This window comes from Urocitellus parryii, chromosome 2 (genome assembly GCF_045843805.1).
Source record: "Urocitellus parryii isolate mUroPar1 chromosome 2, mUroPar1.hap1, whole genome shotgun sequence".
Lineage (NCBI taxonomy): Eukaryota > Metazoa > Chordata > Mammalia > Rodentia > Sciuridae > Urocitellus > Urocitellus parryii.
The window spans coordinates 174719188-174736608 of NC_135532.1; the positions used below are offsets into that span (position 1 = coordinate 174719188).

Here is a 17421-nt window from a genome sequence, read left to right on the forward strand (position 1 = left end):
AAAATCAGAAGGCAATCAGAAAATACAGTCTGAGGGAAAACTGCAGAAGAAATGATCTGGTTCCTCTCCCAATTAATTACAGTGGTGAGAGATAGGGAGAAAGAGGAGGGAAAATCTACAGACGAAAAAACTAATTGTCACAAATACAATTTATTTGGGACTTGATTAAATAAACAAATTGAAAAAATAAAATTTATGAAATAATTATAAAAATTTGATGATATAAAATAAGCAATTATCTTCTGGGTATATACTAAAATATATGGATAAAATGATATAATGTCTGGTATTTGTTTCAAAACAATCTGGAGTGGAGGGGCAAGAAGATGGGGGACAGATAAAATAAGACTGATTATAAACTGATAAATTATGTTGCAGCTGGATGACGGGTATACAGGAATTTTCTCTTGTGAGGGAAAGTTTTCACTATTTCACCATTAATTATTATGTTTTCATTGGTATTTTCTATAGTTACTGTCTAGTGCCCTTTCACCTTACAGTATTCCCTTGAACATTTCTTGTAGATAGGTCTAGCTATCGATGTCTTCAGCTTTTGTTTATTTTCGAAATGTCTTAATTTCTCCCTCATTTTGAATGACAGATTTGCCAGTTATAGGATTCTTACTTGACAGTTTTTTTTTCTTCAGTGCTTTTAACATATCAATCCATTATCTTTTGACTGCCAAAGTTTTGGAAGAGAATTCTGCTGATAATATTACTAGGAATCCCTTGTGATGAACTACTTCTCTCTTGTCACTTTTAAGAAACTTTGTCTTTAAACAGATTGATTACAATGTGCCTTAGGGAAGGTCTCTGAGATTATAAAGCTTAAGAGTTTATTGAATTTCTTTGGTATTTATATTCATGTCTTGTATGAATTTTGAGAAGGTTCTGGCTATTATTTCTTCAAATAATCATTCTGCTCCTTTCTCTCTTCTCCTTTTGGGTCCACATGATGGTGACCTACAGTCCCCTCAGGCTCTGTTCACTTTTCTTCAATGTTTTTTCTTTCTGTTCCTAAGACGGATAATTTCTATTGTCCTATCTCTAAGTTTTGAATTTTTCTTCTGAATGCTCAATTATTCCTTTGAATCTTTCTAGTGAATTTTTTATTTCAGTTATTGTTATCTTTAGCTCCAGAACTGTTTTTTGCTTTTTTTTTTTTTAGGTTTGCTCTCTACTGATATTTCCATTTTGCTCATATAGTGTTTTTTTTTGAACAAGCCATACTGTCTGGTTTCTTATTTATTTATTTTGAGGTACTGTGGATTTAACCCAGAAGCACTTTATCACTGAGCTACATCCTCAGACCTTTTTATTTTGAGACAGGGTCTTGCTAAGTTGCTGAGGCTGGCTTTGAAATTACGATCCTCTTATCTCAGGTACCCAAATCGCAGGGATTATGGGGATTCCACCATGTCCAGCACCCCTGATTAATTTTTAAATGTTAAACCAGCCCTGCATTCCAGGAATAGACCCTACTTGTTACATTTTCCTTACTTGAAAAAATTGTTAGATTCAATTTGCTTGTATCTTTTTTAAAATATTTATTTTTCAGTTTTCTGTGGACACAACATCTTTATTTTATTTTATGTGGTACTGAGGATCAAGCCCAGTGCCCTGTGCATGCCAGGAGAGCATGTTACCTCTTGACCCACATCCCCAGCCCAATTTGCTTGTATCTTGATAAGAAATTTTGCATCTATATTTATCACTATGACTAGCTCATCATCTTCCTTTCCTGTAAAGTTCCTATCAGGTATCAAATTAACAGGGAAGGTAAATAAATTACTCAATAGTGACTAGATTTATATTTAGAGGCTATACTTTAGATATTTATACTTACATGATATTGTCCATGGATTTGGGTTTAATAAAAATGGATATTGGGTAAAGTTGTGCAATCTGTAATCTTTTTATAGCATTTCCAGACACATCAAGTATACAGTGTTTTCCCTAAAATAGAAAAAAAAATCTAATTTAAAGAGTTCATGTCAATAAATGATAATTTCAAGTTAGGCACATTAAAAAATTTAATATTGTGAAATACTTCAAACATATAGAAAAATAATAGACATAATGTACCCATTATATTTTCAATGAATATTAACATTTTATGATTGCTTAAAAATTTAAAAATCTTGACATTGAAATATTAACATTTTATCATTTTTGCTTTGTTTTCTCTGTATATGTATATAACAGTTTGAGAGTAAATTATAGACATAGTACTCTTTATCCCATATTTCCTATAAATAGTGGCATCTCTTACATATATATCATAGTGTATTTCTACTTCACTGTCTAATATCCCTTTACTGGATAAGGGGGAAAAAATTCCTGGTTTAGGATCCAATCCAGGATTACATATTGCATTTAGTTGTAATATCTCCTTAGTCTCCATCAGTCTGGCATAGTTCCTTAGTCTTTATCTTTCTTGACTTTGGTATTTTTGAAGAGTATAGAACATTTAATTTCATAGAGTATGCCTCTATATGGGTCACAGCCTATTCCTCACTATCAGATGGAGGTCACAGGTTTTTTTGGTAGGAGTACTTGAAGTATGATGTTGTGTCTCTCTCAGTCCATCATACCAGGGAGGCACATGATATCTATTTGTTCCACTACTAGTGATCATCATTTTATCACTTTTTAAAGGATTTATCTGTCAGTTTTCTCTACTGTAAAATGATTTTGCCTTTGAAACTGGTATGTATTTTGAGGGAAGATATTTTGGGGTATGTAAGAACCCTGTTTCTCATAAAATTTTCACTCATTAATTTTAGCATGCCTGATGATTCTGGCCTGAAATCATGGTATTTTTCAAGACTTCCTAATTTCATTAGGAATAGTAGACATCCTAATGCAAGGCAAAGCTTTCCCTTCCATCCTTTTATTTATTCATGTATTTGTTTATGCCATTATAGACTGCTGAATTCTTATTTTATCCTATGTGTTATAGTCAGTTTTTACCATCATTTGTATCAGTGTTCAAATATTAACATAGTTCTTACAATCAAAATTATACAAAAATGTATACTCAAGAGAATGTCATACTTCCAATCTCTTCTACCACATTCTCCTTTCCCCATCCTTTCCCTCTTTGTAGTTAATAAATCTTATTAGGTTCTGACTTGTCCTTCCTGTGTTTTCATACAACTGAGTAAATGTATGTATGCTCTCATATTTTCCTTTTTTGGGTATCATGACATGCATATTTCATCTTTTTGGCATGTTGAATATCAGTTCACAGATACCCTCTTTATTATTATTATTTTCAGAAAACTCTATTATATGGATATGAAGTTGATTATTCAATCATTCTTTTATATCTGGGATTTAGATGGTTTCTGTATTTTAATTATAAACAATGCTGCAATGAAAACTCTTTTGCAGATGTATTTTCATATTGCTACGTGTGTTTCTGGGATAAATTACTAGAAGTGCTGTGGTTTTGCCAGGGATTGCCAAATTCCCCTCCAAAAGGTTGTACTACTCTGCATTTCCAATAGTAATGAAAGTCTGTTTCTTTTCAGATTCACTAAGAAAACATGTTTTCATATACCCCTGCTATTGGATAGGTGAATAATGGAATTTAGTGTAGTTTTAATTTATATTTCTTTAATAATGATTAAGATTGGGTATCATTTCATATGTTTAAAAGCCATTTTTATATCTTATTTTTGTAGTCACCACTTATTGCAGAAGATATATTCCAAAACTCCTAGTAGATGCCTGAAATCATGGACAGTATTAAACCCTATATATTCTGTCTTTTCCTGTATGTACATCCACAATTGAATGCCTTTTTCATCTTAACTAAGCACTTACCATGCACTGTAGCCATAACTTTTATAGTTTGTGGCATGACAGCAAGACTAGAAAGAATTTCTTTTTCCTTTTGCACAAGTATATGGATAGATTATGTTCTCACCATACAGATGTTAGCAATCACAGCATAAGATATTTTTTCTTAAGTTCAGAACTTTCACTTCAAGCACATTACAGCTTATCTTTGGCATATACTAATTGCCAGCATAAGTACTTTCTGTTCTGGGGCCATTAAGCAAAATAAGGGTTAATTTTTTGGGGGTGGTGATGATGCTAGGGATCTAACACAGGGTCTTTTACAGGTTAGGCTAACACTGTACCACTGAGCCAGATTCCCAGCCCCACAAATAAGGGTTACTGAATATAAGCACTGTGATACCACAACAGCTGATCTATAACCTAGATGGCTATTAAGTGACTATCAGGTAGATGGTGTAAACAGTGTGAATATAATGGAAAAGAGATGATTTAGGTTCAGGGTGAGACAGTGTGAGATTCCATCATGCTATTCAGAATGGTGCCCAATCTAAACTTTTGAACTATTTATTTTTAGAATCTTCTATTTAATATTTTTGGATCTAGGTTGACTACAGATAACTGAAACTAGACAGTACAACTAAGAAAAAGTGGGGGTCTACTGTATTCATGTATTTTTTCTTGCATGTTTTCTGACCTTGTTAATGGTGTTTTCCAAAAGCTTTTGAAAATGCTTTTAGGACATGAAAAAGTAAAAAAAAAAAAAAAAAAAAAAACATTTTAAGTGGTCAAATCGATCACTTAAAATGTTTGATCTTTTATTACATCAAATTTTGCAGGGGGAGGGGATACTAGGGATTGAACCTAGGGGCACTTAACCACTGAGCCATATACACAGCCCTTTTTTGTATTTTATTTAGACAGGCCCTTTTTAAAAATTTATTTTATTTAGACAGGCTTCACTAAGTTGCTGAGTCTGGCTTTGAACTCACGATTCTTCCACCTCAGTCTCTGAGCTGCCAGGATTACCAGCATGTGCCACTGTGCCCACCTAGCTATTATATCTAATTTTGATTCATGCCTAAAAGAAAACCAACAACAAAAAAACCAACTTTCCTCTGATCCGTGTTTTCTGTTCTCAACTATAGCACAGCTAATTTTCATGTATAGGGTGAGGTATGGATCTATAATTTTAATGTTTTTTTCCAGGTGTCTCATCACCATTTATTAAAAAGCCCATTATTAAAAGCCTCAGTGACTCCAGAAGACACCTTTATCAGATATTGTGTTTCTATATGCACTTGGGTCTTCACTGGGCTGTTTTTTATTGTGTTTATATATAAATTTACTTTGGTCTTTCCAATTGTTAAATTGTTCCAATTGTTCAAGTCTCATTTTGTCTCTTCCAGGAATATTTTATGTGTTTTCTCATACAATGTCTGCATATTTCTTAGGTTTACTAAGTATTTTATATACTATTTCTCATAGTATAAATGGGCTTTTATCATATTTTCTAATTGGTTATTGCTCATGTATCTGAAGGCTACTAACTTCTACATATTAATTTTATTAATTGATGGTTACTGTACTACTTTTATAATAATGTTTAATTTTTATAATGGCTTTATTATTTGTTTTACAAAGTAAATTTTACATTTTGTATGGTTTTCCAGGTATACTATACTATCTGAAAATAGTTATATAGCTTTTCCAATTTTTATGCTTCTAATTGGTTTCTCTAACAGCAATGACTCAATACCTCAAGCATGATATTGAGTACTAGTGAAGATACTGGTCATTCTTGTCTTCTCATCATATTGGAAATGCCTTATCTTCTGTTAATCCATTTTGTCCCATTGTTTCACATATCATATTTGTTCAACATCCTATTGAAAAGATGACTTATATACCTATGTAAAGGATACTATAATATTCCAGTGTCCTATTTGTAGAACAACCTGTATTTTTGTTATTAATAATAATAAAAAATAAAATATGCTCTAGACTATGATTTTCAACTTATTTTAATGTATGTATATCAATTTTGTTGAAACAGTCACAGAACTGAAGACTTGGGCTTAATAGGTTTAAGGATTTAAAACTACTAACTAGTCATCCATACAACCATCTTATTCTTTTTTCTCTTTGTAAAACATACTAACCAATCTTTATATTTCTGAGTTGGTGGGTTTTTTAAAAATATTTTTTAGTTGTAGTTGGACACAATATCTTTATTTCACTTACTTATTTATTTTTATGTGGTGCTGAGGATTGAACCCAGGATCTCGTACATGTGAGGTGAGTGCTCTATCGCTGAGCCACAACTCCAGCACTGTTTTGTTTTTTTTAACCAGTTTTTCAGTATCTTTATTTACAAATAAGTATTATAATGGTCAGTTTGGATGTTACATGTATGATAAAATGCATTATGAAAAGTATCATATTTACAATGAAACAATTATTTTATAAAAATGAGTCATTGGATATGTAACTTCCTCCAGTGACAATTTAGTGGACCCAATTCTATTCTCTGAATGGACTAATTTTATGATTCTTCTAGAAGTTCTGAGTTGGGTATAGTTCCTTTTAAGTGATCAAGGCTTAACAGAAGATCCCTAGAAAGGAACAATTTGAACTAGTCCTCCCTAGGATTGAATAGAGGCAGGAGTGGGGAAAAGGGCACTATATTTGAGGCCAACAGGATCAACCACAGTGCCATATGCTTGGCTTCAGAGCATTCTGTGCTACTAAGGTCAATCCAGAGCCCAATACATATCCTGTGACCTCTTAAATGCCCTCAACTACCATATTTAGCAGGAAAAGTGGGAAAGGAGGCACAAGAAGTAAAGAATCAGTCCCAAAATTATAGGAATACTTCTACATTGTCAATACTAAGGATTAACTTCTAAAGTAAAGATTACTGCCAGAGGCTGTCCATCTAGCCATTAACTGGAATGCTTGTACACCATCACCAAGGAGCCCCTGGGTTTACAAAACCTTATACAGCTTATTTGTCTCTGATTTTAAAATAATTAATCCCCTTGTTTGGTATGCAAGTGAGCAGTGGAGAAAGTGGTGCATCTGCAATACCAGCTGGTGCTAAGGATTTCAATGCTTCCAAAAGATGTAGGTTAGAGAATTTTATTAGGCACCGGAGGGGTTCTTTCCTCTCAGCCAAGAAGATGCCCCCATTTAAGTCACTTTTGAACTTCGTTTCAAGCTTATATTGTGCAAATTCTAGTTGTGGTTGAGGATAGTCTCCAAAAGATTCTTGAGTTATTCTTTGGACTCTCTCTTTTCCTATCTTGTTTTCATGAATGATCCTTGAATCCATATTTACATCTAGTCCCAGACATCTTTCCTGTAGAGGTATTGTAGAGTTGTGATTTTCAAAGGTCTGATACTGTTTAAAAACAATAGCCTTGAGAGAGTCCAGGTGTCGGCTTCTCAGATCCATTTTCACAATCTGATGGTGTGTGCTAGCAACTGTCAGTGCCTGACCCAGAAGGGGCATAATGCTCTTCAGCTTGGAGGAGGTGAAGGCGTAGGGAGTCTGGGGGTAATGCACCACATATATAGATTTGTATTGGTTCGGCTTTGTACACTGTGTTCCCCAGGCAATTCGGATCCAGACTGCATTCTCCTCAGCATCTCTGAAGCTGATTGTCACATTTTTTAATGCTCTCTGAAGAATTTTCTTAAATGAACATTTGAATTGTTCCATGTCAAAAAGGTCAACATCTTCATCTGGTTCTTTACTCATCTGAAAAACATTCCAAACTTTTTGGTGCCGATGTACTTGAGTATAAATGATGTCTAAAAGGGCTGTATCGTTTACACTCGCACCCTTCTCCTTACACAGCCCAACCAAGTCCTGAAACAGACATTCCTTTCTCTGTGGGAAGTTTATGGTCTGAAGTTGGTTTTCAGATAAAAAAATCCCAGGCTTTTAAGACTGTCATTATTTCATTCATGGGGATTTTCAAGATGGTCCTCCTGATAAATTCAGCAACAGTCTCATCCATCTCTTTGGCACGTTTCATTCCATGGGCTTGGCACGTGGCTTTGGGCCTGGGACAGCTCAGGACATCATGGAGTGTCTAGCAGAGATCTTTTCATCTCAAGGAGGCGACCCACATCTCCAGCAGTCCCCTCAGCAACGGTGCCCGCCGAGGTGCCTTCAAACCCACCAATCCCCAGCACTGTTTATATTACTTTGTCATATAATAAGTATGCATGTATAATATTATGTTTACCAAATATATTACATACCATTTCTTAGATTGTAAGTGGGTTTTTCTCTGTCATATCTTCTTATTGATTATTGTTCATGTATCTGAAGGCTACTAATTTCCACATTAATTTATTAATTTATGCTTTACTCTAGTGTTTTTATTTATTTATTTATTTTGTTATCAGATATTGAACTCAGGGGTGCTTAACCACTAGGCAACAATCCCAGCCCTTTCTGATTTTTATTTAGAGACAGGGTCTTGCTAAGTTGCTGAAGCTGTCTTTGAACCATCTTCCTGCCCCAGTCTCCCCAGCTGCTGGGATTATAGGTGTGTGTCACAGTGCCCAGCCTAGTGTTTCATTTCATGAGTATTATTTTATAATAGGTTTATAATTTATTTTACAAAGTAAATTTTATAACTGATTATGTATCATTATCCAGGTATACTATACTATCTGAAATATGTCATTGGGGTTTGTCAACTAAAATATTTATAGGTTGAGCATCCCTAATCTGAAAATTCAAAATTTGAAACTTTTGAGCACTACTAACATGAAGCTCAAATATTTTTTTTCTTTCTATCTCTAATAGGTCAATTCTGGTAAACTGCATTTTCCTAAGGAAATTAGTCTATGTTATCTAAGCTTTCAAATTTATTTCCATACAAATGTAAAAGTAGTCTTTTATGATTTCATAATGTTTCAATGATTATTTCTTTCCTGTATTCCTGTTTTTATTATTGACTTTTCCTTTAAAAAAATCAGGTCACTAGTGGTTTGTTTGTTGTGTTAGTTTCTAAAGATCTTATGTTTTTCTCTTCTCTTGGTTAATTAAAAAAATCTTTATTAATTATTATAATAAAAAGAATATGCCACTGACAAAAAAATATTTAAGTAATTCAGAAAGGATGTAAAAATTCCCCCCAAAGCACAGGACTTAATTTTTTCGTGAAACAGCTTAAGGCATAATGACACTCAATAACCTGCACATATTTCAAATATACAATTTGATAAACATGTGTATACACTCTAAAATCACCCCCAGAATCAAAGTGATAAACTATTTATGAGCCAACAAATGTTTCCTCATAGCTTTATTTTTTGTTTTTGTTTCAGGGGATTGAACACAGAGGCTTTTAGTCACTGAGCCACATCCCCAGCCCTTTCAAAAATATTTTATTTAGAAACAAGAGCTTGCCGAGTTGCTCAGGGCCTTGCTAAGTTGCTAAGGCTGGCTTTGAATTGGTGATATTACTGCCTAAGCCTCCTGAGTTGCTGGGATTAGAGGCATGAGCCTCCTCATAGCTCCTCATAGCTTTGTAATCTCTCCCTAACTGTCTTCAAGCAACTACTAGTCTCCTTTCTGGTAGTATAGTTTGAAATTTCTAGAACATTACCTAAGTAGAATTATCCAGTATGTACTTGTCTGACTTCTTTTAGTAAGCAGGATTATTTGATACGCTATGTTTATCAATAGTTTAATTCTTTTATTGCTGAGTTAGTATTTCATTGCCTGTAAATAACACACTTACAAATTTTTTTAGTTGTCAATGAACCCAGTGCCCCACACATGCTAGGCAAATCTCTTATCACTGAGCCACAACCCCAACCCCATATGACACTTTATCCATTCATAGGCTGAGCAACATTTTGGTTATTTCCAGTTTTGTCTATTACAAAGAGCTTCTATGACCATTTGTGTATAAGTCTTTATGAATACATACTTTCTTTTTTCTTAGGTAAACACTAGGAAATAGATTATATGTTAGGTATATATTTAAACTGTTTTTCAAAGTGGTTGCACTATTTTATATTTTCACTGAAGAGCAGGAAAGTTTCAGTTGCTCCGTATCTTTGCCAAAACTAGATATGGTCAGTTTTAAAAATTTAGCCAGGGGCTGGGGATGTGGCTCAAGTGGTAAGGTGCTCACCTGCCATGTGCAGGGCGCTGGGTTCGATCCTCAGCACCACATAAAATAAAATAAAGATGTTGTGTCCACTGAAAACTGAAAAATAAATATTAAAAAAATTAAAAAAAAATTTAGCCATTCTAACAGGTAAGCATGGTGGTTTCAGTTTATATTTTTCTAAGGACTGATGACATTGAGCATCTTTTCATGTGCTTTTTGGACATTTGTATACCTTTGAAGAAATGTCTATTCAAATCCTTTGTCCTTTTAAAACTGGGTTTCTTGTCTTTATTGTTGTGTTTTAAGAGTTCTTTATCTATATCTGGTATATTAATTTTAAAAAAACAGGCACAGGATTGAAAAACATTTCTCCTAGTTATGTAGTATTCTTTTTTAGGATTTAGATCTATGATCCATTTTGAATTATTTTTATATACAGCCGAGATACAACTATCAATTGTTTACATACCACTTATTGAAAGACTCTTTCTCTACAGAATTTGTAGGTCCATATGTCCTTACATTGGTCTGTGCCAGGAATGAATGAATGAATGAATGAATGAATGAGTAAATAAATAAATAAATTTTTGGTGGGGGAGATAAGAGTCTGGCCTTCTGGGCTCAAGTGATTCTCTTGCCTCAGCTTCCCATGTAGCAGAAATTATAGTTGGGCACCAACACCTTGGTTTATTTCCTTGATGTACATGCTATCTTCATATCAATATCACATTGTTATGGTTACTATTTTCTTAATAAATCTCAAAATCAAGTTCTGTGAGTCCTTTCACTTTATTTTTTCATAATTATTTTGGCTATTCTAAGTTTTTCTGCATTTTCCATATAGATTTTAGAATTAGTAGATAAATTTAAAAAGGAGTCTACTTGAATTTTGACTGGGGTTTTACTGAACTTAGAAGCTCAATTTGAACAGAACTGATATCTAAATCAGATTGAGTCATGCAATCCATTATTTTAAATTTTTAATTGACATGTATTTTTTGTACATATTAATGGGGGTGGGACATTTCCATATATGATTACAGCTTGCACAGATCAAGTCCAACCTTTCTTTCCCCTTACCTCTTCCCAACCACTATTAATCATTATTCTACCACTTATTTTTTCAAATGGTAAATTTTTAAAAAGTGGACAGATTCTACTTTCTTTTTTTGATAATGTATTTTTAAGTTTATAAATCTAAGAATGACTCACAGAATGAGTTGAGAAGTATTTCTTCCTTTCCATTTTTTTTTGTTAGAAAGTTTCCAGTTGACTAGGACTTTTTGTTTTTCATTTTCTAATAATTTACAGCTTTAGTATAAATTGTGATCAAGACACTTATAAAATTTATTTTACGGAATGTCTTAATATTTTATTTGGAACCTATATATGATCATTTTTCTTGTTGAATCTTCCTTAAATGCTTAAAAAGGTATATTTTTTATTACCTGAACGTAACATTTCACATTGAATATGTATGGTGTTTAGGTCTTCACATCCTTATTATTTTTGTCTTTGCTGTATGTATATCATCAGTTGTATGTCAAGGAAACTCCTCCCTTTTTATTCTTTTCTCCTCTGAAGAGCTGCCTTACCCAAACTATCACCTTTTGAGTCCTTTCTCTGCTTTTACCTACTGTGAACTTGCAGGACTTTTTTTTTTTTTTTGGTAATTTTAACTTATAGTAGACTTTCTCTTTGTGAAGGGATTTCAGATCAATCTGAGGTTCACTGTTTCCTCTTCTTTTTTCATGCATTTTATTCCTCCAGACTGCTTTTGCTTTCTACAGAGTTTGCCTCAAAAATATTCCACTGGGATTTGGTGTTTACTTTTATATTTCTCAGTAATTTAAAGTGTTATTATTTGTTTTTTCGTTAGGCTAAGGGTGTGGTTTGTAAATTTTAAATGAGAATTCGAAGGAAAGATATTCCAAAACAGTTACAACTCCAACTATTTTCTCTTCTTTCAAAGGAAAACTACTAGCTGGGTGCAGTGGTACATACCTGTAAACCCAGCATCTAGGGAGGCTGAGGCAGGAGGATCGTAAGTTTAAGGGTAGTTTAAGGCAATTTAGCAAGACCCTGTCTCAAAAAATAAAATGGTCTGGGGGTTTAGCTCAGTGCTAAAGTGCCCCCTGGGTTCAATGCCTGGTAACAAGAAATGGTGTGTGGTGGGGGGAGCAATAAGCCCCCCAAACAAACAAAAAACAAAGGGAAACTACTCTAATAGTAGCTGTCTATGTACGTACTATTTCCATTGTGTTTAAATGTTTCCCAAAGGTCCATAAGTAAAGGCCTGGTCCCCACAGTGGCAGTGTCGGGATGTGCTGTGAACCCTTTTAGGAGAGGACTTTTGTCACAGGTGGGGATGGGGGTATGCTTCAAAAGGAACTTGGGACCCTACACATATTCTTGAAATGTGACTGCTTAATCAACATACACATTCCTGCCATGATGTGCTACAATCTGCCCTTATCAGATGCCAAACCAATGGGGTTGCCTGATCTTGGATTCTGAACCTCCACAACTATGAACTTAATAAATGTTTTCTCTTTATAAGGTTAATTGTCTCATGTATTTCATTATAGTAATGCAAAACTGACTAATTCAATTCACTACTTTTTCTTTTTACTATTTTTATTTATCTATAATTAAAAATATAGAACAATACCCAAATCATGTGTATAGCCATAAAATGAATGCACCTATGTAACCAGCATCTGGTTACACAGATCATGAAACAAAATATTACCAGCACCACAGAACCACCTTGTATTCTCTTCTAAAGCCAAAGAAGCCAGGTAAAAAATAATGTAAACAACATAGGTCCACTTTATAAAGTTTAAAACCTGGAAAAATTAATTGATAAAATGAATTAAGTCACGATAGCACTTATTTTTCAGAAGGGATGTAATAACTGAAAGGGAGTGATTTCTGGGAACACACATGAACTTTTACTGTTCCAAACTTAATTAATAAAATCAGAGTTATGTACTTTTGTGACTAGTGAAGGCCACTGATTATTTGTTAACTGTATTTAATAGCTACTTCACTAAGTTCTTTTATAGTATATATAGTTTATATATAAATTCCTTTGGGTTTTTCTGTGTGTATACACACACACACATACATACATATACTAAAAAAAGATAAAGCTGTTTACAAATATGTTTATATATACATATATATGCATATATACCATATATATGTATGTATACACATACATATATATTTACATACACACACATCTGTAAACAGCTTTATCCTTTTTTTTAGTTCTTTGTTTTATTTAGCTTCCTTGGCTAAAATTCTGAACACAGTGTTAAACAGTAGAGAGTGGGCATGTCTAGCCTCTGAGTTTGGTTGGGAAGCTACTTTTTGGCATAAACACAATGTTAATGAGTTATTCATTAGTTTCTACACCTTGAGTACTTAATTCTATCAAATGTCTTCTGCAAAGATAATAATTTTTTCTTTAGTTTGTAATATATTGTTTAATACCGAATTATCTTTGCATTTACTAAAATAAATTGTATTCAGTCATGATCAGTACTTTTTGAAAGTGGTGGTAGATTGTTTACTAATAAATCATTAAACTTTATGCACTGACATTCATGTCACTGGGCTAGAATTTTATTTTTGGTACAATCTTTGTCAGGTTTTTCAATCTCACTTAACAAAATAGTTTGGAAAGGTTTCTTCTTCTTTTTTTTTTTTTTTGCAATTTAAAGTCCAAGATTCTTTATTTAGTCTCTGCAATTGTTTAAGCAACACTGGAAATATTTGATCTTAAATGTTTGATAAAAATTACAATCTGGGCCTAATGCTCATTTTTGGTAGAAGATTCTTTAATTACTTGTTTCTTCTATGCCTGGTTTGTTTTGTTTTTTTGTATGTATTACATTTTGGCAATTTGCAATTTCTCTTTAAAAAGATTTTTAATTTGTATAAAATTTATTTGTATAAAAAGTCAGTTAAAAAAAAAAGTCTTGGTTTATATTTATTTCCCCTTGTCATTTTAAGTTTTTCTTATTTGTGCTTCCTCCCTTTTTTCTTAATCAGTTAGCTGATAGTTTTGTCTGAGCTTCCTTATCCCCCCAACCCTGTCATAGAATCAGTTTGTCAGTTTATTGGCTCTACTATTCTGGTTTTCTACCGATTGCTTTTTGCTTTTCTCTGTAGCGCTGGGGATCAATACTTTTTGCTTTTATCTTTACTAATTCCTTCTACAATTCACTATTATAATTCTTAGATTTACCAATGTGGATGCACTTAACTAGTGGGTATATTAGTTATTAGTTTATTCATTCTAGTTGCTGTATCCCACTATATGAATAAATCATAATTCATCTATTTTATGTTCTCCAAACATATGAAGCAAAAGTTCTATCACTCTTTAATACTGTCAAAGGCACAACGGATTAGAAACTATATTCTGGAATTACTTTGATGCTCACCTTTTCTGCTACTTCTCGCACAGACTGAACACTTGTTCCATAAAGATGATTGTTATACTGGCCAGCTTCAATGAATTTATGCTCCTGGATATCTTTTTCCATCTGCTCTCTTGAAGTCACAAAATGATAATCTCTGCCGTCTACCTCATAATCTCGTTTTGGTCTGGTTGTATCTTTAATAGAAAAAAAGCTTGAGGAGGTGTTTAATATTAAAAACACAATAAATCCATTTTTTATTTAAAATCATTACTTTGTAAACTTTAACACAACAGACATTAATTTAAATTGGAAAAAATAAAATAATACAGAGGGCAGAGAAATAATTGATAAAATAACTACAAATCATTAAAAATAATTATGTTTACTTTTATTACACAGTGACAGACAATGTTAGAACAATAATTAAGAGTTTTATTTTGGTTACTCACGAGGAACACAGGATCCAAATTTGTCAGGAAATTCTGATATCAAGTCATCGTTTATTCTGTCTTTCATAGGTCCCAATATGATAACTGGTCGAGTATAATTAACTATAAAGACAAACTACATGTTAAAAAGAATAAACACTCCACAAATGTTAATGTATTTTATTTCAACAGAGACCAAAAATATCCTGAATTGTCCTGAAAAATATTTTTCTTCTTTTACTATACCACTGTACCATCAACCAAGTTGACTAATTTGCTATTTCATAAACCTTTATTAAGATCAATCAACAAATACACAAAAAGTGCTCACCATCTCTAGCAATCAGAGAAAGGCAAATTAAAATTACTCTAAGATACCATCTCACTTCAGTAAGAATAGCAGCCATTATGAAGTCAAACAACAACAAGTGCTGGCGAGGATTCGGGGTGGGGTGGGGGGGGGGAAGGTACACTCATACGTTGCTGGTGGGACTGCAAATTGGTGCAGCCAATTTGGAAAGCAGTATGGAAATTCCTTGGAAAGCTGTGAATGGAACCACCATTTGACCCAGCTATTCCTTTTCTCAGACTATACCAAAAAGACTTAAAAACAGCATACTACAGGGACACAGCCACATCAATGTTTACAGCAGCACAATTCACAATAGCTACACTGTGGAGCCAACCCAGATGCCCTTCAATGAATGAATGGATTAAAAAATGCGGCATTTATACACAATGGAATATTACTCAGCACTAAAAAATAACAAGATCATGGCATTTGCAGGGAAATGGATGGCACCAGAGCATATTATGCTAAGTGAAGTTAGCCAATCCCTAAAAAACAAAGGCTGAATGTCTTCTCTGATATAAGGGGGGTGAATCAAATGGGGTAGGGAGGAAGAGCATGAGAAGAAGATTACCACTAAATAGGGAAGAGAGGTGGGAGGGAAAGGGAGGGAGAAGGGGAATTGCACGGAAGATGGAAGGAGACCCTTATGGTTATACAGAATACATGTATGACGATGTGAGGGGGAAAAAAAAAAAGAACTGTGTCACATTAGATTGGGTAGAGAGAGAGAAGTGGTAGGAGGGGAGGGGAGGGGAAGGGAAGGGGGAAAAGGAAGGACAGCAGAATAAAATAGACATCATTATTGCTGTGGGTATATACGTGACTGTATGACCAATGTGATTCTGCAATCTGGACACTCAGAAAAATGAGAAATTATACCCCATCTGATTCAAATGTATGATATGTCAAGATCATTGTACTGTCATGTGTAACTAATTAAAATTAAAAAAAAAACAGAAAAAAAAAACTCTTCAACTTGACTCAATTTCCTGCTATAAGTCAACCAAATTAAATTTAGCATTTTTAGGAGATGTTTCCATATATTGCTAATATTATGTCATTATAAATGAGGAAAAAAGTGTTTTACTGATTTTTAAAATCCTATTAATTTTTGTGGTACTGGGGATTGACTCTAGGGGTGCTCTACCACTGACCTACATCTCTAGCCTCCTTTAAAATTTTTATTTTGAGACAGGGTCCCGCTTAATTGCCAAGGCTGGCTTTGAACTTATGATCCTCCTATCTCAGGCTCCCAGGTAGATGGGATTATAGACATGTGCAACTCTGCCTGGCTACTGATGGTTTTTGAAGCAGAAATTGTAAGGAAGCAGAGCAAAGAAGGGCAAAACAGAAATTGAGTGTACAAAGTGATGTAATCACAGCAGTGATTTAGAAAGATGATTTAGCAGAATGTATATAATAGGTTGTAAGGAGTGATTAGAGAATCAGAACTACTATTGTGGTAGGAGGGATGAAAAGGAAATCATTAGTAAGAAAGATATGACAGAAGTAGAATAAATAGGGACTAGAACTTGACTGGATGAGGAAGATAAGGAATAGAGAAAAGTCAAAGATTGCTTCTAAGATTAATAAAAAAAAATGCTTATTGAAAGGACAGTGACGCTATTATGAATGGTGGAAGGTTGCTTAGGAAGTAAAATGGTAATATAAATCATATTTATAATAAACTTTATATTATTTCTAATATACTGTGAGTTAACCATGTTTCCTAAAATTCATGTAATAAATTTCTACACATATCCATATAGTAAAAATGTACTAAATGTACTAAAATGTACATTTAAAAATGTATGAAAATTCTAATATAACAATTTTTTAAGGCATGAGACAGAACTGTTTTCCAAATTAAGAAATTAAAAAAAAATAAGACTATAAGACATCAATGGGCTTTACAAACCTTCTTGTTGATTCACTGGTTCATAAGACAACACATATTCTTCTTGACCACCTATCAGAAATTAAAGCACAGATAAGAAAATTTGGAATGATAACTTGCTAATTTAATTCTTTATAGATACCATATGAATTATTAAAACTTTCTTGAGAAAATGGCAAAGATGTAGAAAAAGGTACTTTATATCATATCTTAACTGTAAGATTTAGTTGAAAATAGACAAATTATTAGGTCATAAAAACAAGTTTGATAAATATAAAACAAAATATAAATGTGCTATTTATTCAAGGACTATCTTTGTTATTCTACTATTAAAAATGTGCTCCTTTTCTGGGTCTAC

General features: G+C 33.3%; 1 protein-coding gene and 1 pseudogene across 7 annotated transcripts in view; both read right to left on the bottom strand.

Moving 5' to 3' along the window:
• Dlg1 (discs large MAGUK scaffold protein 1) overlaps nt 1–17421 on the bottom strand; it is a 263303-nt gene that overhangs the window by 7054 nt on the left and 238828 nt on the right. For all 7 annotated transcript variants that reach the window (XM_026379198.2, XM_026379203.2, XM_026379202.2 and 4 more), the window contains 4 exons: nt 17085–17135; nt 14836–14937; nt 14408–14580; nt 1847–1956 (listed from right to left, as the gene is read on the bottom strand). In XM_026379198.2, coding sequence (XP_026234983.1) covers nt 1847–1956; nt 14408–14580; nt 14836–14937; nt 17085–17135 — 436 coding nt within the window. The remainder of the gene's footprint in view (nt 1–1846; nt 1957–14407; nt 14581–14835; nt 14938–17084; nt 17136–17421) is intronic.
• On the bottom strand, nt 6815–7832 carry LOC113175029 (centromere protein N pseudogene; annotated as a pseudogene).